Source organism: Anopheles funestus, chromosome 2RL, assembly GCF_943734845.2.
Source record: "Anopheles funestus chromosome 2RL, idAnoFuneDA-416_04, whole genome shotgun sequence".
NCBI classification, from domain to species: Eukaryota; Metazoa; Arthropoda; class Insecta; order Diptera; family Culicidae; genus Anopheles; species Anopheles funestus.
The window spans coordinates 72591270-72617139 of NC_064598.1; the positions used below are offsets into that span (position 1 = coordinate 72591270).

At 36.6% G+C, this 25870-nt stretch overlaps 1 protein-coding gene and 1 long non-coding RNA gene across 2 annotated transcripts in view; both read left to right on the top strand.

Annotated features, from left to right (window-relative positions):
- The window catches only part of LOC125762527 (zinc finger protein sens), a 30061-nt gene extending 22740 nt beyond the window's left edge, over nt 1-7321 (top strand). The window contains exon 8 of the mRNA XM_049424719.1: nt 4108-7321. Coding sequence (XP_049280676.1) covers nt 4108-4301 — 194 coding nt within the window. The 3' untranslated portion in view covers nt 4302-7321. The remainder of the gene's footprint in view (nt 1-4107) is intronic.
- Nucleotides 7322-14590: 7269 nt separating this feature from the next.
- Nucleotides 14591-25605, top strand: LOC125760539 (uncharacterized). Its single transcript, XR_007418015.1, has 2 exons — nt 14591-15639; nt 25285-25605. It is a non-coding gene; the product is annotated as an uncharacterized LOC125760539 (long non-coding RNA).
- The last annotated feature ends 265 nt before the right edge of the window (nt 25606-25870 follow it).

The following is a 25870-nucleotide window of genomic DNA, read 5'->3' on the forward strand; positions in this document are numbered from 1 at the left end:
TTTCCTCTGATTCAGATTCCGCTCGGAATGATGGTCCCAAAAGTGGAACGAAAAGCTACCACAAACCACCAGACCTCTAACATACCTCTGGGTTATGTATTTCTTGTTCCACAGTGCGGAACGAATCTATTTGTGCGGAAAGCTGGGAAATCCTTGAAATGAAGCACCAAACACATTGCTAAAACAAAATCAACGCTCATTCTCAAATATACTCGATGCCTAACGTGGTGCAAGCACATTCGGTTTCAACTTCAGCGGACCTCTGGTATGAGTTCTTGCGAAGGGGAAAACCAGCACCCCGAAAGAAATCTTATTCGCTGTGTTTGGCAATGTACCATTCAAAATGCTTATGTACGAATGGCGCATAGAAAAGGGGGGCAGTTATATATAATGGAGGCGCACACCACCAACCTAGACGTTGCTTTGTGACTATGTACAATATAAATAAAAGAAAAAAAAAAACAGACACATGGTGGTGAATGAAAAGCAAACAATTTCCTTTTTTTCCCATTCCGGTGGCCACACGAAGCGAACACGCGGAAGTAGATACAAACATAGCTATAAACTCATATGGAAGAGATTCGCCCCGAAGGCCACAACTCGGCGAAAATGGAATGTGATAACCGACTAAAGCTGAAAACAAAAAAAAATCCCAACTCAACGAAATAGAATTGTTATACAGATTGTGCTTCACTTTGATGATTACTATCGGTGTGTCTGTGGCCTCGTATTCATTGTTACTGATGGGGATGATGGTGATGATAATACGGGAACGTTCACTCACACACGTTCGTAGCTCACTCTGTGATACTCTCTCGATGTTCGTTATCATCGTCATCATTGATCCTTTAGAGGAAGTTCAGGGATACGCTTTGTCGATGTTCTCGTTTTTCCATTTTTTTTTTGCTTGTATTCACTCTTCCTTCCTTTTAGCACAAACCCATCGCTATCACACAAACACACGTGCTCGGATGTGCACATAAAATGTGGCTCTGATTCTCGACCGAGAGTTCAGCTCCGGTTCAGCGCTGGTACGCCATTTGTGACGCGATTTTTCCACCAGCTCCACCAACACCCCACGTGTCCCCACGAGTTACGAGTTCGTACGCACCATCACGCGTTTGTGCGGTGGGAGTTTCAATGATACATTCCCCTGATGGTTTGTCTGTGCTGTGTGTGGCACTGTACGATGATAAGGGACTGGTAAGGATCAGATTGCTGCTACGAGATTTGGTTTGGCAAAAAAAGGAAAAGTGATCAACGATTTGATTGTGTAACTTTTTCGTTCTTCCATATTTCGAGCTTAATCCGAACGCAGTTTTCTATTGTGGAAAATACTTCTTAAGTTTATTAAATAATAAAACAGACAATAGTACATTCTAGTTATCAAACATATTTGCAGATGTCTAATGAAATTCTTCCTCTCCTTGACCCAATTCCAGGGATATTTAATTATCCTTTGATATTATGAGTTCATTGGAATAGAATGCGCAAAATCAGACATTCTCATACTGATTTTTCTCTCTCTCTCTCTTTCTGACATTCATATCGAAATCTCCGTTATCAGAATGAAATTGAATCCCGTGATTCCATCAAACGAGTCTGATGTTAATGGTGCAGATGCTATATTAAACTACTCGATTCGAGCGAAGCTTTTGCTCGGTTCATTCGGTCTGCCATTTCTATCTTATGATTTTTTTTTTCTCCCCTCTCTACTGTGGCTGCTCTCATTCTTGTCCTGAAACATCCTTTTCGGTTGTATTTGTGCAATCCGTTTTTCCGTATCCGCCCACTCACGCGCCAAATCAGTGGGAGGGTTGAGATTGAGCTTTTTCCTTCCATCATCCCAAACTTACCTCCTTACCGAAGGGAAACGGCTTGGTATGCCCGTGTGATAAAATATACAGGATTTTCCACTGATTTTATATTTATAGCCAGACGTGTAGCCTTTACGAGTGTGGCATTGAGTTCCTTTTTTTTCGCCCTGCCAAACCTTATAGCATTCCTGGGGATAACGACCCACAGTTGATTCATGTATTTGGACACAAAACTCTTGCCGCTGCTGAGGATAGCATCATTTGTTTGGTTTGTCCTGCTGTTTTCATTTCCTCTGTGTACTTTCGTGTATATTTTGCAGGTTGCTGTTGAGTCTGTCATTTTGTGCTTTGCCAACCTCGGCACTAATGCTGCCAATGAGTGAAGATTTTCGGTTCTCGCTTCATCAGTGTGTGCGGTTTGTATGGTACGCGCGTTCACAGATGGGCCAGACGGAATAAAACCAGACCAGATGGAAACGGTTCACAGATGTGTTTCACCACACTTGATACGGTGGTATGGAAGTTTATGTCCTTTTTGGAGCGTTTTTTTTCTTCCTCTTCACATTGTTGTGGGTTGCTAGGAGTTTGAGCTAAATGGAAAAATCAATAATCCCTTTTCACCAACACTGTTACGTACCGGGGCGTCCGGGAACCGGGGTAAACGAAGTCCTGGTGGAAGGACGAAGATGATCACTTGGGTCAACGGTGTGTGGGCAATGGTACTAAAACGTGAGACAAAATCACAACCATTTCGCCGGGCACAATCACAGGGCACATCAGCAGCGCCCGGGCTCTGATTTAGGTCGTCTCAGATGATTTCCGATGGAAATGGATTTTCAAGATGGATCGTGCGTTTTATGTTTTGGGTAAAAGCATCGAGGCGGCAGAGACCGTATTTTTTTTACGATCCGTACCATCTTCCGGTGCCGTATAATAGTGAATGGTTTTATTTTTGCGTGTCTACCTTAATTTTGCTTGTCTGGACATTAACTGTCTATGTTTTGAGCAACGTATTGTTTCATTCCCAAGCCCTAAAATACGCAAAAAGTAGTATAAAATAATCGTACATAAAGATATCGGAATTACGATCTGCGGCAGTCATAGTAAAAATTCTTTCATCCAAAATCATTGCCGAAATTTCTGTGCAATGTTTTTCATTCCATCGGTGGTGGATGGACAATTTTTGAAACATTAATGAAGATGTTAGTACCGTCACTAAACCGTTCAAATATGTTAAATCTTTCGACGAAAAAAGAATCTTTTAATGTTTTCAACTTTGGAGAGTGATTTAAAGCTTTATGAAATGATTTAAAGAACAAATGGTTAGCAATAAAATGCTTTCACATCAAAAATGTACAATCTTCAAATCTAACTAGTTCATTGATAAGACACTTCTTGTAATTATTTTATAAACATACGACTTGGGAATCAAATACTCAGCCTAAAATAAAGAGCATGAAACATGTTATTTTGCGGTATATTCTATGTTTCTTTGTTTTAAAGTTGCAACCAATATTGTGAAATTTTGAATAAATTCACTTGTTTTGTATTATTATTCACAAATGGGAAACCCATTCCAACTTTTTTATATAAAACACATAACACAGTGTTCTTAACCATAATGATGCATTCCAAGCGAATGTTCATTTTATAGTGCATTTTAATTTAAATCTTTGCACTTTATCCAGCAGCAAAAAGTTTTTAGTTTATGGTCGATGGTCTAGAGTACAGATTTAAGATTTTTGGCTACCACAGTTTAACATCTTTTGTCAGACTTTTTTTTTTTTTGGTACCCTCAACTGCTTTTAGTAATCGTTAGAATCCCATTAACAACGGATGAACCCCTAAATGGCATTCATAATAGTCGACGGTGGTCGTAAACCAAAAGACGGGCTTCACTTTGGACGGTCGTTCAACTGCAATCTTGCAAAACAGACACCCATAAATATATACTTTTTTTTAAGATGTTTAACGAGGGTGTCCGTGGACGGACAAAATCTTTCGTGCAGATAAGAACAGAGACTTAGACACTGGTTTGAGTGTTTGATGTAATTTAAAACGGTCATTTTTTGGGGCGACATAAGTTTGAACTCGTGAATTGTCTTATGCGTCCTTCCTTATTGATATGATTTGGTGTTATCTTCATAGCACTTAAAAGCATTCCATTAAAAATCCATAATTTTCGCTCTCACTATGTCATATTGGAAAAATAATTTAATACTTTACAAATTAATACACCACCACTAAATTATTCTGATCAATAACATCACGATCCTTTTTTCATCAACAGGCGAAAAACCGCACAAATGTCAGGTGTGTGGAAAAGCCTTCAGTCAAAGCTCGAACCTCATCACGCACTCGCGCAAACACACCGGCTACAAACCATTCCAGTGTGAGCTATGTCACAAAGCATTCCAGCGGAAAGTGGACTTGCGTCGTCACAAGGAAACGCAGCACACGGAGATCCGCACTATTGTCAACTAACCCAAGGCCCGACCGGAGTTCACTATGACAGCGATCTCCTCGACCAGTTCCACTGTCGGATGTCTAAGGGTACCGGAGGAAGATGGCCACAATGTCGTTATGCTTTCTGGACCACCAGAGTCTCCCTCGCAGTGTGGAGGATCTACACAACCATTGTCTCCTGGATCGAACGCTTCACCCAAACCAGTGACAGGAGACGCTGGAGAGTTTATCGTGATCGACTGATCGCGTAAAGTGATACCAGCATTGAATGGGATAGAAAATGTTTGTAAAAATTGTACAATCCATCAAAAGATGATACGCAGATAGCTTAAAAATGAGATGTATATTAGTATCACTAGTTTAAACGTATATCATATTTTTTGTTAAATATCTTCTGTTTGCGATAACTAACATGTCTCGTATCCGGTTCCTTTCATTGATAGACGTAAGAAGAAGAAAACAAGTACGAACAAATGTGTTACACCATGATATAACTTACTTCGTGCAATGTCATCCGTGGTGTGGATGTTTTCCATAATTAGCATTAAGAGAAATAGATAGGAATAGAAATATGTGAAAGGCAGTAAATGAAGGTAAACTTTCGTTCATTACTTCTCCTGATATCAGTGTTATCCAACGTTAAAAACGGGCAATGTCTAATTTGGGGCACAGATTTAATGGAATACTAGTTTTTTGTTTCTTTATGTTTACTGTATGTTATCACTTGTTGGGCCCGAAAAAGGTAGAACAAATTACGCATATTAAAATGCGTGTTTAGAGATCTGATGTATTCGTTCCATTGTGTAATCTGTGGGTGGTAATGTGTAGGTGTAGATAGGTGTATTTTTGTCTGCAAAGTGCCCATTGACACAAATACCCCGAATTTGTATTGTAAATCAATTTAGTTTCTGTTTTTGTAACCATTTGATCATAGCATGGGAGGCGCAGTTCGTAAATGTCAATGTGAAAAAACAAACATGGAAAACAACTTGCACACATACAAAAGCTCACACACTAAAAATCAACAATAAACATCAATGTGCAATTTTCATAAAAAAAAAAACCCCAATGGCGTGAATTTTTTGCCGGTCGAATGGTCTCGACTTCTGTTTTTTGGGTGTATTATTTATGAATCCGAAATTTACGGCACACGGTCGGTATTTATGATTATTTGTTTAATTTACACACAACCCTTACAGGGAAGGGATGGTAAACATCGTTGGCCGCACCTACAATCCTTTGGTTTTGTGCAAAATTGTGCATCCATTATTGTTCATCCCAACAGTTCCACGTGCCTGCCTTTCAGTATTATTAGTATTGTTGCAACAGCCGTACGCTCAATGTCCATTTCCATAAATTTGTGGTATTTATTGTAACGATGGTAAGTGAGCCAGACTTTGTGGGTTCTTTGGTATACTGTAATGGGGTATCTACAAAACCCTTCACATGTTTGAGGCGCGTGCATAGAAGCTTATCGTTGTGGTCACCCTCGGAACGTCCAGTAGATGGCTCATACCCACTCCTTAGGCGTAGCACAACCTTTGTGGAAGTAACATTTCCAGCAGTTTTGTATGATATGAATTGTACCTTGTGCACGGCATTATATGTAAAGTAATTAAATGATGGTCATTATAATGCGACCAAACCCTTTCGAAAACTACTGTCCAGCGGTTGATGTGGTTACGATGCATTCTTCTGACTTACTGTCCATACTAACTTACTTCAGTAGCTATGTGACCTTATAATTTTTTTTTTCGAACATGACTGCGGTTTTGCAGATTCAAGAAATTGCCTATTGTTCAACAGAGAGTAGTTTGTTTGGAAGGAAATCGGTAAAGTTCATGTTCAATTTTAAATTTCGACTCTTAATTTACCTTTTAAATGCATTTTTATTGTAAAATATTTAAAAAATTTTTACATCCCACATTTACACTTCTTTCGAACGGATCAGATTACTTCGTAATTATTGATTAGATTTTCAGTATGGTATGGAAACATTACTGCTTCAGTACGTAAACTGATATTAACTCCGACCACGCTGATCATCAGCTCTTTTCCATCATTGGCGAAGACTACATCATTCATTTAATTTCTTTTTTCTTCATACCTACAATATCTGATTATTTAAATGGATTGGATGTGATGGATAGATGGAAAATGTCATTATGTTAATACAAGCGGTGAGGAACTCGTTTTATTCAATTAGAATTTTTTGTTATCTTGTGGAGCTAATTTCATAATTATGGCTTTATTTATAAATGGTTAATATCACTCAGTGAGCGCATTTCAAATCATCTAATGTTTGATTTAGTTTAAAGTTATTTCATTTATATTACTGTTTATCAAATTCTTCAGATTAAACCACGAAAATAAAATTTTCCATGTCATTTTATGGTAGTGTTCTGGACTCTGGTACAATAATTAATATAAAATTACCAGCAATTATCTTGATAATTTCCTAAAGTATTACAAACATTTATTTTAAACAGATCACGATTTTGATAGAAAAAGCTATTGGTAGAAAGACCCTTCCGTTTAAAGTCTATTCTCAGCTAATTTTTAGTCAAAATGAACTTTCACTCTGGAAAGAAGTTCACGTTCCTTTCAACTGTCTCCAATTACGTCGCTTTCTGAACCACCCACTTCAATACGTGTTCAAAACTGAAACCCAATAAAAACTTACTGAAAGTAATACTAATAATGAAGGTATATGCAGCGCTATGATAAACTTTTCGAAAAAAAACTCTTCCCGTTTATCTGTCTTTATTTTTGAGTTGAAATGGAAAGTTTGTTATTCGTCCGCAAGAAATGGTTTTGCAACCAAGTTGAAGTAATCGTATCTTGAATAGTAAATTGCATAGAAAAGATCTTGTAACGAGGAGTAAAATAGGTTAAAAATAAGCAAAAGTTTCTTTCTATAAAAATACAATTAATCTAAAATAGGTGGCACTAGGCATATTTGTTAATATACAAGAATGGGTCCTGATACTCGATAGATAGTGCGTGCAACGACTAAAAGCCTTAAAACCTTTTTCGTATGTCTTAGAACAGAGTAAAGAGAAAAATTACCAAAAATACCATGAAAACGACATTGGAGTTATGTTACATTATTGTGTTAAATAAATCCTGCAAACAGTATTCTAGTAATAGATTCCTTTATTTTTAGTCCGTGCAGAATATTTACACAACATTACCAAAGCCGTTTAGTGGTGCCGATGTTTTACAGAACAAAAACGTATTGAATTCATAAAAAACGTATTGAAAGTCTACCAGCTTACGAGCAAACAAAAAATCAAAGATTATTTTCTTCAGTCAGTCAAAAATCTATGAAAATTAAACATTCAAAGTTATGCTGCCGTATGCAAGCTTGTCATTTGCACATCCAAGTCATTTTTCCAATAATGTGGAAAGCTATGAACTGTCGCAAGTTGATTTTTGTTAAAATAATAAACTGCGAAATTTGTAATTGGGAATTATTTGGCAACATATAACATCCTAACACGCAAGGGCTACACGTTGCATGCCTTCCATTTAATTAAGATGAGTTGGTCATTTTCGTATACTAATTGGCAGTAAATCAATGGTAATCATCAAACGGACTAATGTAATAGAATCGTTTGCGATTCTTTGTTCCTAATGAGAGTAGTGTTTGCGCTACAAGAGAGAAAACCTAGTCCTTGACGTCATATCGGCTAACCCCAGCAAGATTTATATCTTAGTAGGAGAAGTTTGCCATCTCTGCTATTTGTTGAACGACTTACGACATTATTTATAAACGAGTTAACAGCCTACAATACATCACTGTCGCTGCGATCCATAACATGCTCTTTCTTTAGATGTTTTTTTGTTTGCAAAAGGCTATTTCAAACAAATCATAAGTCAACCCTTTCGATCTCACGCTTCATTGCAACCATCATGACATCATTGAATTTCGTGACTAGGAGTAAAAAATTGACATAATAAATGGAAAAGCCTTAGGAATGAATTAGAAAAAAAGGGAAAAAAGGAAAAAGTCCGTAAAACAATGTGGAAAATAAATAGGACAAACGTATTCCAGAGTGTGTAAAGCTAACGGGGAAGACAGAAAACAAATAGCCCTTGTAATGAACACAATTATTCGCCATTATCGTTGTCCAGCGCATCGCTTTATTATGCGAACAAGAACATCACAAGAATTCACTGTTTAAATAGCTGGAATGGAAACGAGGGTCATATTAAACGTCTTCTTTTTTTTTGCTGTGGCTCCACGGTCATAAGATCTATTTGTTTAAAAGCAATACTGGTCATAAGTCACTGGAATCTACCAAGCCCTAACGGATGCTGGCTACCTGTTTACTGAGGATGACCATAAATCAAGGATTTTTGCAATATAGCGATAAATTGACATGAAGAGAAATATTTAAAAAAAATCCTACTCCTTCTCTGCTCTTCTCTATCGTCGTATAAGGAACTACTTTCTGTGGTAAATAGAGAAGGAATTTTCTTTTTTCCATCCTTTCGGTGGACTGTAAATCATTTCCCAGTGACTTCGCGCAAAGCAGAGAACATCTAGGGTTGACAATCGTTGGAGAAGATTTTCTTTGCTAGCGTCGCATACCATAGGAATGAAAAGTGTACGAGAGTAAAACAAAAAAATTGTAAAAGAGGAAAAACAATCCATCCCCAAAAGTCATTCAGTTACACGAGATGAAAAATGTCCTTATTCAAATCACGTGTGAAGAAAATGCTGCCATCAGGAATGAAGTAGAATGTAAAAAAGAATGAAAAAAAAAAACACTAAACGAATTCAAGAATTTCCAATATTAGATCGAACAATATGTAAAATGAACATATCGATCGATCCTTGGAATCTGTAAGCTGAATGTTTAAGAACGATTTTTATTCTCCTTTACTATGCATTTCTAAATATTGCTAGGAAGTGGCGCGCGTTTCTTCCTTCGTTTATCGAAAGTTTTTTCATGTTAAATTGAATAAATTGCAGTTTTTAAAAAGTACAACTTTGATGCTTTTTTACACATTATATACCAGCTATGCATAAGTAAATACAACAGCTAAGCTTCAGCAAAACCCCTTCGATCGGCAATTTTCTTTCGATGCCATGTTTTCAAAGTTGATAGCATGCGGTAAACATTTTGATTGTTGCTCAATAAAAGTTAATGGAATCCATTCATCCTTTAATTCCCTTCTACCGTTCCCAGAATGAAATTTTATTTACAGTGTGAAGAAAACAGGACACAAGTGCAGCTAAAAAAACATTCGAATTCCCCAATCGTTATTCGCTCCAACAGACCCAGCACTTCGGGAGCAGTTGTTGAAAAATCATTTCCCAATTTATTGATGTGTGTAGTTAAAAATATGTGCTAAGCTCCAACACAAACTAACTCTCTTCCAGAGTTTCGCATTGCTTTAATCGAGTATCGATGTCTTAAGTCAACAGTCCCCTTTGGAACACACGACATTTCTATTTGTCCTCGGTGGAACATTTAATCGTCTGTCTGCGGAAGTGGTAAGATGCCGGTGAATGCTGTCGTGGATTGACATTGGAATGATCCCTCGGAATACAAATGGCACCTCAGAGGGTACGAACCAATATCAATCGGATGGTGTAGTGATGGCCTGTTCTGAGTTCGGGCGTAGAAGAGTAATTGCGCGTGACCACGCTATAAAAACCATAAAACGCGGTCGTTATGGAGGGTTGGGAGTTACATGAAAAATAACCAGTAAATCTACGTGAAGGTTCGTACAAGGTTGTCAATACAGAACATAAACTCCCCATAGGAATTGGATTACAAATCGCTAAACCATCGCCAAAGCTGACCTGATGAAACGTGCAAAGCTTTGTTAGTTGTTCAAGGGTTTGACTCAGTATTCGTTATCTACGTGTAATAAACGAACATTCGACAAACGGGAACCAGTAAAATGGTTGATCTTATTCGTCTCCTTGGACACATAAGGCCTGTCAGCACTTTTCACATGGTTGGGTTTCCTTACGGTGATACAAGACATGAAAAGAACACAATGTGCTTTTATATTCATTCGTAAATTAAGAGAATTTGTCACGCAATTTGTAAATGTCACAAGTGGTTGTGACATTTAAGAACATGCTTGAGAGTAGTACAGTGGTTGAAGCAATCAATTTCGTCGTGTTAATTGTTAAAATGTAATACTTTTGTATAATAAAATTATTTCTTTAATTTTATAAAGCTTTTTTTGGTATAATATTAACGATTAAGAACGCAAAATATCACGAGCTTGAATCGATTATTGAGTTGATGGATTAAATGTCCACCAAATTATTAATATAATTATCTAATTGTTATCAAAATATTTTGAAAATGCTATAATAAAGTTTTCCTTAGTGGTGGTATTTTCTAGATTCAATAATCAAAGGGATTATCTAATGAATTTCTTTGCGTTGATTCATGTCACAATCGCAACACGCAAATATCAAGAGAATAAGTATTTGATTAGTTTGCTTCAGAAATAAGACAGTAAAGAGCGGTTTAAAACTCGAATATGAATAGCCATCGCCCTGTCATTGAAATCAGCCAGGCTTATCAGCCACATCTAGGTGAAATACTTGGTTTTGTTCGCTACAGTTACTGAATCTATTTGCTATAAGCGATATGAGCCATCCCTCAGTCTCCTCCTCAGTCGCCCTTGACGAATCGAAAATGGAAAGATTCCTATCTTTGATGAAATCCATGTGAATAATTAATGGACACTGACGAGGCGCGAAAAGGGGTTCCGATGCGGTCCTGCCATATGTCGTGACCTCGTGGAGAACGAATACATTGACATAATGAACAACATAGTTAATGAAAAAGTCGTTTACTCGTTTCAAGTGGAAGTTTTTTACTATTATAATTTTTGTTTAAGAAAGTATGAACATTTGGAAATATTTAAAAATTAATCGAAATTAAACTTGTTTTCCATTTTCAATACAGTTCAATACAGTAAATAAAGATCAATTTCGGAAAGATGCTATCGCTTAAAAGCTATATGTCACTGATCCACAATGATCTAGTGATGGGTAGATCCGACAAAAAAACGGAATCGCTTCCGAATGACTCCATAAATTTTGGAAGCGGCTCCGGAAGGTAGGTGCAGTACTCCAAATTCGGAACCGTCCGGAACCGCCCGGAGCCGTCCGGAGCCGCCTAGTCGGCAGCCGGAGCCGTCGGAATCGTCGGAGCCGTCCGGAATCGTCGGAATCGTCGGAATCGTCGGAATCGTCCGGAACGGTTCCGGACGGCTCCGGACGGTTCCGACGATTTCGGACGGCTCCGGACGGCTCCGGACGGCTCCGGACGGCTCCGGGCGGAATCGTGGTTTTAACCTAGCCGGAATCGGAGCCGGAGTTGCTTTGCTCGGAAGCGGTTCGGAGCCGTGGGTGCGATTCCGAGAACCCATCACTACAATGATCGTACTAGGGTGAAAGAATTTAAATTCTTGTATATCGCCTAAGACCAAGAAAACCGTATATCCATAGTGTCAATTAAAATTTATTCCAGACGCACATTTGAAAACATACAGAGCCGGCTGTTAATCAATATCTGAACTTGCTTACGAAGTTCAGATCTCTGCTTGGGAATACGTTAGTGTCAACGACACTGCCTCGTCTTAGCCTTAACAGGGGTTCGGGTTGCATCGAGAGCTCCAATTAAAAACTGACGATTGACCATCAGATTGAGACTGAGGTTGAAGTAGGGAATGTCTGTTTTTATCTTAGTTGCATTCAATTAAGACTAAGATTGCAGCCTACGATCATTGCCGTCGAATCAATGATTTTACCATTTATACGATCTAGAACCATTTCTGTTGGAGAAGGTTATGAAATCACATCGATGGCAAGAGTATGATTTAACTTGCTAACTGTAACATAATCCTCCCTCACCAAAGGCAACATCATTATGAATGTAACTTAATAGGAGTCTTGGTTTGAGTAAAAAGTTGAATCCAAGAACAGATTCATTAATGACGTAAACCGATTTAATTGATGATTTAATTTATTCGATTTAATTTAGTAAACTGTTTTTACACCTCAATGTCATTTCATGTTGGGGATGATGCTTTGAGACTTTAAATTTTTATCTTTTTTGTTTTACAGTTAAATTATTTCTTTTGTTAGGGTCAAAACGATAGGATTCTGATACGTCTAGCTTTGTTGTAGCTTTATGTCTCGGTCTTTTTTCAAATATAAACAGAAAAAACAAATATGAATGGAATGAAGCGTTTGTCGAATTTTATCTTTCCTGTAAGTCAGGAAAAAACAACACACCCTACCATTAAAAGCAAAAATTACTACAACCCGCATCAAAGCACACGAAGCAGCAATAAATTTGAATTAAAAGAACATTTTTCCATAAATGTTATTTTTAGGTAGAGTTATTAGGCTGCACCTATGGTATGTGATGAAGCCACACAGTGGCTAGATTATGAAGATAAAAACAGGACATCAATACGTGTATGATTGTATATATCCTAAGAAATGAAGATCGTGAAATTAGAGATCATTTTGATGAATCATGTTTGGTTTTGATAACAAACAGATTCGAACAAGACCCAATATTGGTCGCAGTGGCTTATATTTCCGGACAATACTACATAAAGCTACCAATAACCCAATGTACATAAAAGTGTCGTAAAAACGTTCGAGAAGCACGTGACGCATACGATACTCCCTGGTTAAAACAATTATTGCCTGTTTGTTCCAACGGTTGGATAAGTTACATTCAATCATAATAACTATGTTGCGTTCATTGGTTTTTCATGTGTGCTGTCTTTTTCCGTTCTATAACGATCAATTGATCCTTAAGGAATGCTAAATACGAAGAAACTTTCATTCGTCCAACTGTGCGCTTTACGATTTATTTAATAAACAATACGACTGTTCCTAGTATCATGTCGACTTTTTATGACAATATTTGGACACATCTTGTTATGAAGTTTAGTCTCGTTAAATGAGCACTCAATTAATCGTAAATAAGGAACAAAATATGACATCGATTCCGTTGAAGACAGAACTCAATCTACTATCAGAGATTGCGTTCCAAAGGGGCAAATGGTTTAAACATTAGTGGTCACTTAATATAATAATCAGTAGCACTACTTATAGCAAAGATCTGGCGAAATTGAATAAATCTTTGATTTGTTGAAAATAATCGAGCAATGTGTTCATTCATGCAGCTCGTTCTAAACTCTTGCCATTGGAAGCCAGTGCTTGCACCAAAGTGCACAAAAAAAAAACAAAAACGACATACAGAACGCGGTTGAGCCGATAAAATGAAGGATTTAATCTAATTCACGGTACTTTTGGGTTTTTCAAAATTAAACCCTAAAAACATGTCAATTCAGTTTATTTCTAAGACTACGATTCAATAATTTCTACGATCCAGATTCATTAGCAACAGGTTTAATATAGTTGTACTTACTTAAGATACATGCAACTTTATTATCACATTATTTTAGTGACTTTTTAACAATAACTAATAAGTTACTCGATGTTTAAAATAAAATGTAAGGAGCGTTTAAAATTGCACAATTCATTGAAAAGTTGCTCCTCGACAAATCAGAAATACTTTTTATTTTCACGTAAGCTTCAAGAAATGTTTTTATTTGTAATCGGTATGTTTGCAAAAGGGTGGTACTTCAAATGAACATCAGGTTTAATATCTAATATAATTTAATAAAGGGTATGTTATTTTTTATTTTATTATTTAAAGGGTATGTAAAGCATTAATGAGAAGAATATCTACATGAATTCATACATTTTGATTAAACTGTGATAATCGATTTAGCTTTTTTTTGTTTTTGCTCGGTTAGAACGGCCAGGCCGTGTCAAGACTTATTTTAAAACGTAGCAGGATAATCAGTCCATGCTACGGGGGGACGGTCCGGATGGGATTTGAACCCGGTTTTGCCGTGTGGACGGGCGTCGTTTATCACATGCACCGGGCCGCCCCCAATCGATTTAGCTTTTAAGAATCAATCAATTTATCTTAAGATACCATTCAAGAAGTCAATTATTTATCGATTCGTCTTTGCTTTCAATTATCATCTACAAAGGGAATAATAATTTTTGGCATCATAATATTTGGACAATCTGGCACATTAAGGTTTTGGTTTGGCACATAGATTGACTTTATTTTAAAAAATGCATCTGTCCGAACTAGAATTCTCTTCTCATCAGTCGTAACCTTATAAAAATTAATTTATCTTGGCATAGTGAGAAGTAGCGAGCGAAATCATTGTACAAGTCGCACTTTTATTTTCTAGGGGTGAGTTTCAGCACCTCATGCCAAAGGTAGTGAGACGGAGAGCAACCATGTAAATTCTCATGCTTAGACATGAGAAAGAGAGTTTCTCACGTGTATTCAAAAGGGTGACCATGCTGCCAGTGTTCCTCAGCTGTGGTTCAACAAGAGGCGTGGCTACAAAACGGAAAACTGTTGATCCTTTCAAAACTTGAAGAACCCTTGGATTATGGAGAGTTCGATCTTCTCAGTGTGAGTTTGCTTCGAAACAAGGGTTGTTGTGACTCTTTCAACTTACTAACCGATGTGCAGTAGTCGATATTGGCTGGTTTCTAAAAAAAGTACCTAAGAATATGTAAGAGAGTGTATGAGATACAGCTGATAGCTGATGAGACAACATTGTGTGATAAAGTGTTAGTGAAAGCATCGTCTAACAAACTCGGGAGGTTTATGCGCGTGAAAATTCACTCTCATTGAATGAGTTGTTGTGCACCAACATCAACAAAGTTACTCAATCCACAGTGGGTACTACTGAACTCCAGCGACAAACCTTGCATCGTTGGGCAGCTCACATCAGCATTCTAACAGTAGCGAACTGAAGTTTGACGAGAATATCAAGCGTGATACGAATTAGTGGAACAAATGCTTTCTTTATTCTATTTCCAAAACATAATAAAGCACATGGAGGGTCGTGTAGTGCCCATTTACTATCAAACGTTTTGTGTGTGATGTTTTATGTTTATGCATAACATTCTAAGACTGTTGTCTTTGGCTAAATTATACTTGTGTTACTTAATTCAGGCATTGAGTGTTAGTTTAAATGAACAGTCATCTTGATAGCACTATAAAAAGTTGTCTGAAAACATATGTGATGTGTGTATGTAAAATATACTAATATCGGTGTTACTAAATAAATGCGTTGACAATAAACTTATATAAGTGAATACAGAAGTCAATCATGAATATGGATAGGAAGAATAATTGAATGTAAAGGATTTCTGAAACTAACTTTACACAGTTCGAATTACTGTCGATGAATTGAAAAAGAGCAACGAAAGTGTCAGCAGCAACAGGTCATCATAAACGAAAAAATGCCGACGGTACGTATAACCACTTAAACCAAAGCTTACAGCAGTGTTGAAAAGTTTATCTTTTATAGGTATTAAACTAAATAATTTCATATATTTATTTTACACTATTTTTTTATTATATTTTAAATATATTAAATTACTTTCTATTTTGAATACAGCAAACAGGGTTTCGAACGGCGCTAGTTTCACACGACACGATCCGTACAAAATCTCATTCGAACTGTTTCCTCGTGTTAAGGACTGACTATCCAAATACATGTTAAAAATAGGTTTAGTAAGTCAGTAAGATGACATATCAAGCCCTGAACGTCTTTCTTTTTCTCCCAATGCAAAAATCCTCAAAATTTTGAAAAAAAATTTTTTTTGTTTTCTATCAAAATTTAATCGAACTTTCAAAGAACTTATAGCTGATAAGCAATTTTTAGTTAGTGTTTTTCATTATACTACTATAAATCTTCTGTTTATACACATACAAAACTCGATAACACTCAACTTCATTTCAATTATCCTTACTTTTAAAATCCACCAGCGAGTTATACGTTATAAATATTTAACACACATCGGAAAAGTAATTCTTTTTTTGGTTGCCTTTTGCGGATGATATGAGTTTTCAACAATTTCTGCATACCTACCACACTGTTTCTGTCAACGTGATAATAATTCATACAGAGCTACTCCATTGGATTTGTGTCTCCCCACGGACAGCACCACCCAACTTCAATTGCCCCAATTCAATATATGACCATACACACCGGACATACGAACAACAATGCCAGGGTTTTGAAACAATCCGATTCGGTAAAGGGAAATCGAAAATGACAGCATGGGAAAGCCAAAACACCCTTAATCCATAAACGTTTCAACGTGTAATCCAAGGGTGGATTTGTTTTTGTTTTGTTTTCGCGATCGTCCCACGGATTTCATCATCCCTTGGTTTTTTTTGAAGCATTTGGAACATTTTGGTAGTATGTTTCAGTTTGGGGATTTTTTTTTCTCTCCTGTATTTGTGCAATGTTTGTTTCCCTTTGCCAATGCTGTAGTTAATTAAAAACGACGAAAAAATAATTACACTGGAGGCTTTTTGGGGAGCATTTTTGGCTGCTTCACGTCATTCTCTGCAGTGTTGGACAGCGAATTTTGTTCGGTGTGATGATTAAGAACACCGAATGGTTGAGGTACGGGATCAGTATCAGGGGAGTTCGTGATGGTTTCAGATCCATTGCAGTCATTGCGTGATGCTTGGCGTTATGGTCAGCCAAAAAAAGCATAACCAAAAATGGCGTAGGATTTTCTGTAATTGCTTTTCGGCTTTTTTCGCTTGTCAAGTGTTTGCATCCGTCACAACTTCGTACGCGAGACAGCGTACGCAGTGGATTGAATGCAGCTGACAGCATCACATGCTTACTTCTGATGCAGGGGTGAAATTAATTTTCAGTATGCAGCAATCTTTGCTGTGTTGGTGATATACTACAGATTTTCATGGTAATTTAGACTTGTTTAAAAGAATGGACCTTAATCTTAAAATTGTAATAAAAGATAATTTATAATGCTTTTACTCAATGTTCGTTTTTTTATTATAAAGTTTTTTTTTGCCAAAGATCAATTGTGACATTGCTGTTTGGCAGTCCAACTATACATTCTTTGCCGTTGAGAGTATCTACATCTGCTTCTGTCGGCACTGTTCATGTGTCAATTTATCCCCCTAGACATCCACCAAAAACAAAAGCAGAAACTGCAGAATAAATTAGCAGTTGTTTTTGAAGCTGGCTTCAACATTCTATAATTGATGGATGGCAAACAATAGTGAATAAAGCTTGCTGGAATTTTTTTTCAGAATTATTTCGGCGATATTAAATACAAAAGTATTGAATACTTTAAATTTTCTTCACCTGCGGAACAAGCACAATCGGAAACCGATGCTGGATCATCTTTTTTTTGGTCGACATAAAAAAAGATAAGATAAGATGATCAGATCATTAAACGAAAATGAGTCATACATAATCAGCTTAAAGCTATGCAATTATGGTGACATATAAATAAGAGCGTTCTGAAGTGATTTTTTTTTTAATTTTTAGCACTTCTGCCTACTTAACTCTAACCGTTTTCTCAAGAAGATTGAGACATATTTCTATCAGATATCTAAATATCAGGGAAAAGGGACTCAAAAACTCTGTCGCTTCATACAAAGGAGGAAAGGGCAAAATATTCTATGTAAAATGTAAAACAACCATGAATAATCAATTATTTTACGTTATTAAACCAATTGAAACAATCCGAATACAATTATTTCATCTGAAATATGATTCATACCTCACAGTCTGCCAACAGTTTCTCCCCAATTTGCCAACAAGCAACAGTTTACTCCCCATGAAATGTTCGTCCTGTAGCCAGATTGGAAAGATGGGAACAGGGTTTGATAATTTCAATATAATTAATAGCTCATTAACAGTATTTCCATAAATCACGGTGGAAATATGTCCACAAACTGCCAGCGATTACGACAGTAATTTTATGCGGAGTAACTTCTTGTGGAGACTTCCAAACAAAAATAATTTTACACGACTTTAAATGAGTTGTTAAACAAAAAAAAGAAAAATTTCTAATGAATCGATCTCAAAACCCGATGAATCGGGTTCAAAACCGAACCACTAGTCTTTGGGGAATAGGACTGGGTATAACAATCTTTTTTTTAGTTTTTTTATTTAATGGCCTTAATAACTAAAAAAATACACTACTTAACAACTACTCAAGCAATGATCGAAAGCAAATATAGAGTCGATGTACATTAAAAGGATGGAATAATTTTAGATTGAGAAATTAAAATCTTCTTTCACAAGCGTTTCATATGAATCTCACTATTTAAAAAAACTTCCGCTATGAATCAAATGAAAAAACAAAATAATTATTACTGTTTTGTTTCATATCCATCATCTTCTTTATAACAAAATTGTACGAAAAGACAAACACAACAAAATCATCCGTAATGAAAAATTATTATACCCGTATGAATTTTCACACATACTTTCACGGCCACCCTCGTTTAGGGGCTCCATTTTTTATCCACCACCATGAGTACGTTTTTCATGCTGGTTATAAATTAATCATCAGGCATTATTTTGACCTTCACAAAGTGAAAGATAGGCATCAAACAGATATTTACCTAAAGAAGTGAATGTATCAAATTCATCAGTAATCAATCGGATCTCCGATGTCAAGATAATGTGACGGTTGACAAATGTGTTTGAAACTGATACAAATGATCGCAGGATAAAAATATAAAGAACTACTAGAATTATGAAGTCGAACATTTTTGACGAATTGGTTCGATGCTGGGAAAAAAATAAAATTGATTTGTCAACAGCAAAAGCTGTACTTTAAGCTTCATAGATTTAATTAACTTCCTGTTTATACAACAGAACGATGACATTTTATCAAAATGTACTATAATTTGTAAAGAAGATCCTTCGTCGTTTATCAAATCGAAAATCAGACAACATTCTTCACACGAAATCTTCCGCTGATTTATCGCGGAGAATGGTTTGAAATGAAGGGTACACCGCTATGGCCAACACTAATGTTCGTTACTCATGGGATTGCTCAGGATATAGAAAGGGTGTCCATCGTAGTAGTTAGCATTCACTCAACCATAACCACCGTGTGCCGGCAACTAACATTTAGCAGCACCACGCGCTTGATAGGTGCCGTGGAATAGTTCACGATACCTACGTAAATAAATATTATCCAAATATATTCCACCCCGGTTCTTTTAAGGAAGGTTCCGCTTTTCGAGGGTACCATAAAAAAGGGGTTGAACGGATCCAAAGCCGTTTAGCGTAACGGTGCGTTAAATGAACATCATCACCACGGTATTTTCCGGTGACAATACCAATAGCAAAGGGTTCGAACCACGATGACACTCACACTGGATCCTTTGGTCTAATTTTTGAAACAGTTATTAAGTTCTCATTTCCTTTTGATAGTTACATCATTTTTGGTTTTTTATATATTTTGGAAAATAACTGCTTATGTTTGAAGAAACAGCTTGAAGAAAATCTTTGATTGTGAAACGAGAAAGTGTAACTCAGTAAAGCCTAGGATTAGTTCTGAAAAATGTGTTATGAATAGATAACACAATGATTTCATAGAGCCAATTATCTATTTGCTTTGCAATCTTTGTGTATTAGTTGTAACAACTATATAAGCTATGTATATGTCTTATATATTCTGTATAAATCATTAACAGTGTTTTTGATTCCTCAAGTAAGCCAAGTGTCCCGAAAAACATGACTAGGAAATTACCCTCCCATTGGAGGACACGTGCAATAATTTTTAGGGGTCATACGTTGTGTTGTAGAAACAAGTGCAACGCATCTGCAGACGACCACGCACGAACATATCACTGCCATGATGAAAATTGAATTACAACTGCACTGACGACGAACCTCGTCCAAACGCACAAAGGGGACATAATGTGAGCAGTGTGAGAATATTTTTGTTTTGGCCAAGAGTACAGCCTTCTTGCACGTGTTGACGCTACCACAGGTTGATAAACAACGGTAGTAAGTACTCGGGCAGCACTAACAAGTGTCGCTACAGACTGTGCCCCACGATTATATTTGTGGGCTAATCAAAAGGCTGGCTTTTAACTGCAAACTGTACGTTGTGTTTTCATAACAAGAAAACCACAACACCGAATGACACATTGAACGAAACCAGTCTCCTTGACACGTGGTCTTAACGTAGTACTACTTATTTTGAGTTGTTTTATCACAGATGTGCGTATTTTTGTTTTATTATGGCCAGTACTCTGTCTTACAAAGCAAACAAGGGAGCGTAAAACGGGTTCTATGATTTGAGTTGTATATGGTACATTAATTTTTCCGATATTCCTGCTGTCCTCAAATCAAACGGTCCTTGGGAAAAGAATGATTCGATAAATTTAAAAACTAGCTCTACGAAAGACATTTGCCGTCCTCTTCTTCAATTTTAATTTAAATAACAATAATTGTTACTCCTTCTTTGTGGCACTACAACCTGAAGGCCTGGGCCAGACTTTTCTGTCAGTTCTGCTTACAGGCAAAGGATTAGGATGCGATTCGTACTGATAATATCTTGTGATTGCGGCGCATTTGCAACTGCATAGCGTGTTCAATGTGAAAGTAAAACGTTTTCTAATTGATCAACGCTTAAAAATGATTCTACCATTCATAGCAGATGTAGCTGGCTACCAAAGATATTTGTCCCAACAATTTCCTCTCGAAAACGTTCGAAGTCGAATGTGATGTGCATAAAACAGGGACATTCAATTTGGACATCGAAGACAAATGAACCAATCAATACTAAAAAGTACCTAGATCTGGGTTTCTGCTTTAGTATTCGATGACTCCGACATAATTTAAAGGCAGCTACTCCATCGACTAATAACTCATATCCCTGACATAAAGAGACTTCAAATATTCTGAGCTTTTATATGACAGTATTTTGTCTCTTAACTAAAGTTCCAAGTGCAATGACTTATTCACAGACAAATTTATTACAGACAGACAAAGACAAAAATATCGTTGACAATGTTGAGCCAAAAGTAGCGATGTTTAAACTCTTCAATATTTCACTACTTTAATAATGTGAATCGTCATTATTGATCATCGATCCTTTAGACTTTGTTAATTAAAACATTAAAACAAATAAATAGCAAAAAAATCTTAGTGCATGTTTTAAAATATATAACATGAGCACTGCCTGCAATCGCAAGTACTAAACACCTAATTTAACACACCATTACCCAGTAAAGAAAAATCCGCTTTCAAACATGTTTTGCGACGTTCTGGAACCCAGCCCAGTTTAGGTGGATTTAATTAATTAGTCACCCTTTTCTTCCTGCAACAACATTGGCGACATAAGCCATTTGATGTAATATTTACACGTTGGTAAAGCACCAGGGATCACAGTCTGAGGATGAATCCATAAATTTATCATTATACTAATGTAATCCGGTTCTTCCCAGCTGTACTGCAGCAGACAGTCAGTGATACAGGAAGAAAGCTTGGAGGTTTAGGTCGGTTTTATGACTTTTTAAAACAGATTTTCTTCTCCTTTACCAACGATCTAAGGCAGCATTGGGGTGTGCGTAGAGGTAAATGTTCTTAGTTAATAATCCATTTCCCTCACTGCTTTCGCAAAAGTAAACCGAAAAAATTTAACCTTTTTATGAAACAGAGGAACATGGAATGTGTTAGATTATGTTCTAGCTTTAGGTTATGTCTTAAGTGTTCTTCTTAAGTGTTTGTAATCTTAAGTGTTTGTAAAAGTATGATGAAAAGAATTTAATTTTAAAAAATCTGACCGTAAAGACAATTAAAATGTAGAGTACAATTTATTTTTAATAATTAAGTGATATTCACATTTGGCGCTTTAAACCATAAATAAATGAAAACCACAAATTTAAATAGTGGGACATCTTTTAATGTTTTTTTTTTTTTAATTTGAGGTCCACTAGAGAAGAACTGTAGAATATAAGAGGACTATTACAACACAAGGATATGACTATTACAGGAGTGCAATACAAATACAAAATATACAACAAAATACAAAAGGAAAGGAATACAAAAGGAAAACAAAAGTTGACCGAAGTGTCAACTGACGAAAGTAAATTTTAAGTTTGTAAACTGTTTTACGATTTTTTTTTAAACTAAACAAACAGAGAAGCAATAATGGCAAAGGTATATAATATTTTGCGGAAAGATTAATTTACGAACGGACTTCGAACTTTACAATTATCGATCTATTTGACCTAATCTACATAATAGACCTAAAAGGAATAGTGTAAAAAAAGAAATATCATAATGAACGTTTTTGTTCTAACATAAAAATGCTTTTCCTATACAACATCAAGAACTGAAATCGTTCAGTCCTTTCCATGATTTGGTATTGGACTGCGCTTGTGCGACAAACTGACAATATAATTAAAAACTGCATTCGAAATATTCTTTCTTCTTGATTTAAGAACCTTTTCATGTCATGCCGGCTATTTCTTGCTGACTAGGATTATTTTTAGCAAATTGATTGATAATCAATCCTTGCTATGAGGCGACGGTCCAGATGGGTTTTGAAACCCGGTCCAGTCGTGTGGAATCGGCACCGTTTACACCACCGAGCCACCCTATTCATACATCACCGGTACGCCCTATTTCATGCATAAGAGCGGAATGTCAGATTGTAGAACTGTGACAAAAACTGCATCTGTGTGCACAGAAAACACTCAGAACTTAAAAATAATCTTAATAAATGATGGGAGAAGCGGCCACTCAATTCTTTAGTAGAAGACCTCAGCACAACGCATGTACAACTCCAACTAAATACAGGACACACGGGGAAAATGGAAGCAAATAATTTTCTTGCTTTTTTTCAATTTAAATCAACACACGGCAATCAAATGAAGAGATTCACGTCGAGAATTCACCGTGGGCTTTAAGGGTCACTGTTTTTGCAACCTAAAAAAATCGCAACCCAACGAAATATAATCATTATAAAGATTGTTCTCAGTACGGAATGATAGCTATCGTTGTATATACAGCAGTTGATCATTGTTGCTGGTGAAGATGATGACGATGATGAAGATGATACTGTGCAACGTTCACTCACACACAGCTGCGCTCTTTTATTTTTCTTATATGCTTTCGACAGTCGTTATCATTATCGTCATCGTCATTTTCATCATCATCATTGAAACCCTTGGGAAGAAATATGGGGTTATTTTACTTGTTCCAGCGCATCCGATCAGCTATCACACAAACACACGTGCTCGGATGTGCACATAAAATGTGGCTCTGATTCCCAACCGAGAGTTCAGCTCCGGTTCAACTTTGGTTCGCCATTTGTGTCGCGATTTTCACAGCATCGCGTACATTCTTATACCATCAAATAGGACGTGAGTTTGTGCGATGGGAGTTTCAATGATACATACATTCCCTTGACGCTTTGGCTGGGCTGCATGGTGATACGCATCTGGTTTTGGAACGGATTGATGCTGCTCGATTGCGCAGCAATCTGGTCTGCTAACTTTCCTGATCGTTTGATAGTCTGATTTATCGTTCTACTTATTACTAACTTAGTTTAATAATAATTTTTGTTTTGGAAAATTTGTGATTAAGACAATTGAAATACGTATTCTTTCTGTGTATTTCGTTTTAAATTTATCCTGAGCTTCACCTTATGTAACATCTTTCCCTTAGTCACCATCACTAATGTCAGACATGTGCATGAGATTGAATTCCGTGATTCCAACACAGGAGACTGATGATAATGGTTTGGATGCCACCATAAAACTATTTTATTCGAGCTAAGCTTTTGCTTTTCCCTGCTTTTCTAACGCTCTTTCCATTCTGAGCTCAGTTTGTTAGTTTCCTGAGTATGTTTTCATCGCATGGATGGTGGTGTTTGTGCAATCTGTTTTCCATTTCTGCTCACTGACAGGGTTTTTGGTGAAGCTTTTTGCTTCGTCGTCTTTGGTCTATTTCATTCTCACTCTTATTATCTTTGTAACGTTGTACAACAGTGTGTCTGAGCAATCTTTGTGATTTTATATTTATAACCAAACGTGTAGCTTTACGAATGTAGAGCTAAAGTTTCCTGTAATATTAAGTTTAGTAGTATGCGATGTTTATAGGAATCCCGGGCAAATGATCAAGAATCAATTTATGTATTTGGATACTGACAAAAATTTACTACTAGGAAAAAACATTATTTCCTGGATTACCTTTGCATTCAGGTTGCTTTTTTAGCCTTTTCTTCACCGAATCTTTGCCAATCAACGAAATAATAATACTGCGTTCGGTTCACCAATATACAAATCCAATAAAACAAACTAATGGAAATGGGTTTAGGAATGTATTCAACTTTATGTACTTGACCGTGATCTTGCAGACGTTGTAACACATTTACGTCTGTCTGGACAACCTTCAACATGAACTTGTAATGGAAAAATCAAAAATCCTTTCGTATTAGCACCAATGCATCATGGCACTGAAGAAATACATCAGCATTATTCCACATCGAATATTCGATGGTAGAAGTAGCGTAAGGTAGAAGTTGGGGCGGCTCGGTGGTGCATGTGATAAACGGCGCCAGTCCACACGGCCGGACCGGGTTCAAATTCCATTCGGACCGTCCCCCCGTAGCAAGGACTGACTATCTGGCTACGTGGTAAAATAAGTCTAGTAAGCTAGAAATGGTCAGCGTGACCTGTAAAGGTCGTTAAAGCCAAGAAGAGAAGTAGCGTAAAGTAGAGGACGTATGGTCAATGATGCTGAAGCGTGAAATGAAATTACAACTATTTGTAACAGCACAATCAAATGGCACAACGCAAGGTTCGGCTTTAGATCGTCTCCGAAGTTTACCGAATAAAATGGAAACATCCAAAATTGTTTTCATTTTAGTATATTAACAGGTAGAATTCAACATAGGTTCCAGCACCTATTTTCTTCGTATCATGTGTTGGTATAGTATGTATGGAGTTGTCGGCCAGCCAAGTCCCTTTCGTCTAGAGAACGCCAAAGATGAAAAGTTTTATAATATTTTTAAAATGTTTAATAAGAAGTGGTTGAAAAATATTCATTCTTTAATAAGTAATCATTTACATTTTCTCTTGTTTTACAGATAAAACAACACACAAGACCAATCAACGATTAGAAGTTCGAACCTCACCTCATCTGAGACTGTCATAAGGCGTTTGGAGCACCTTCGTACGCAGTGTAAAGAAACTAGAATACAAAAATAAGTCGATTCATGTTCATAGACCTGATTCATTCTTCCAAAGTCGTCTAACAACGCGTTGTCTTCTTAATCAAATTGTGTGCCTTTTCAAACATTTGTCTCGAAGCTGTCGAGAGGTTCTAAAACGAAAATAAAACTGAAAACAATAAACAACAAAAATGTTCAATAAATTATTAGCAATTTTCATAAATTCGTTGGTGTGAATTTCCTCGTTACCTTTGCTCGACTGTTTTCTGTGTTTTGTTCACGTATCCGAAATACAACAACAAATAGTAGGTATTTATGACCCTTTGTTTAATTGGCACACGCCATTTATGTTGACTGAGCTCAACCGACCGCACCCATAATCCCGTAATTGTTCGTGCAAAATATCTCATTCTTCTTCATTCTTTCCGTTGCCTATTGCAGATCGGTGTTTGAAACGTTAAAATATATTGAAAAAAAATGTTTGAAGAACAAGCATTTTCCA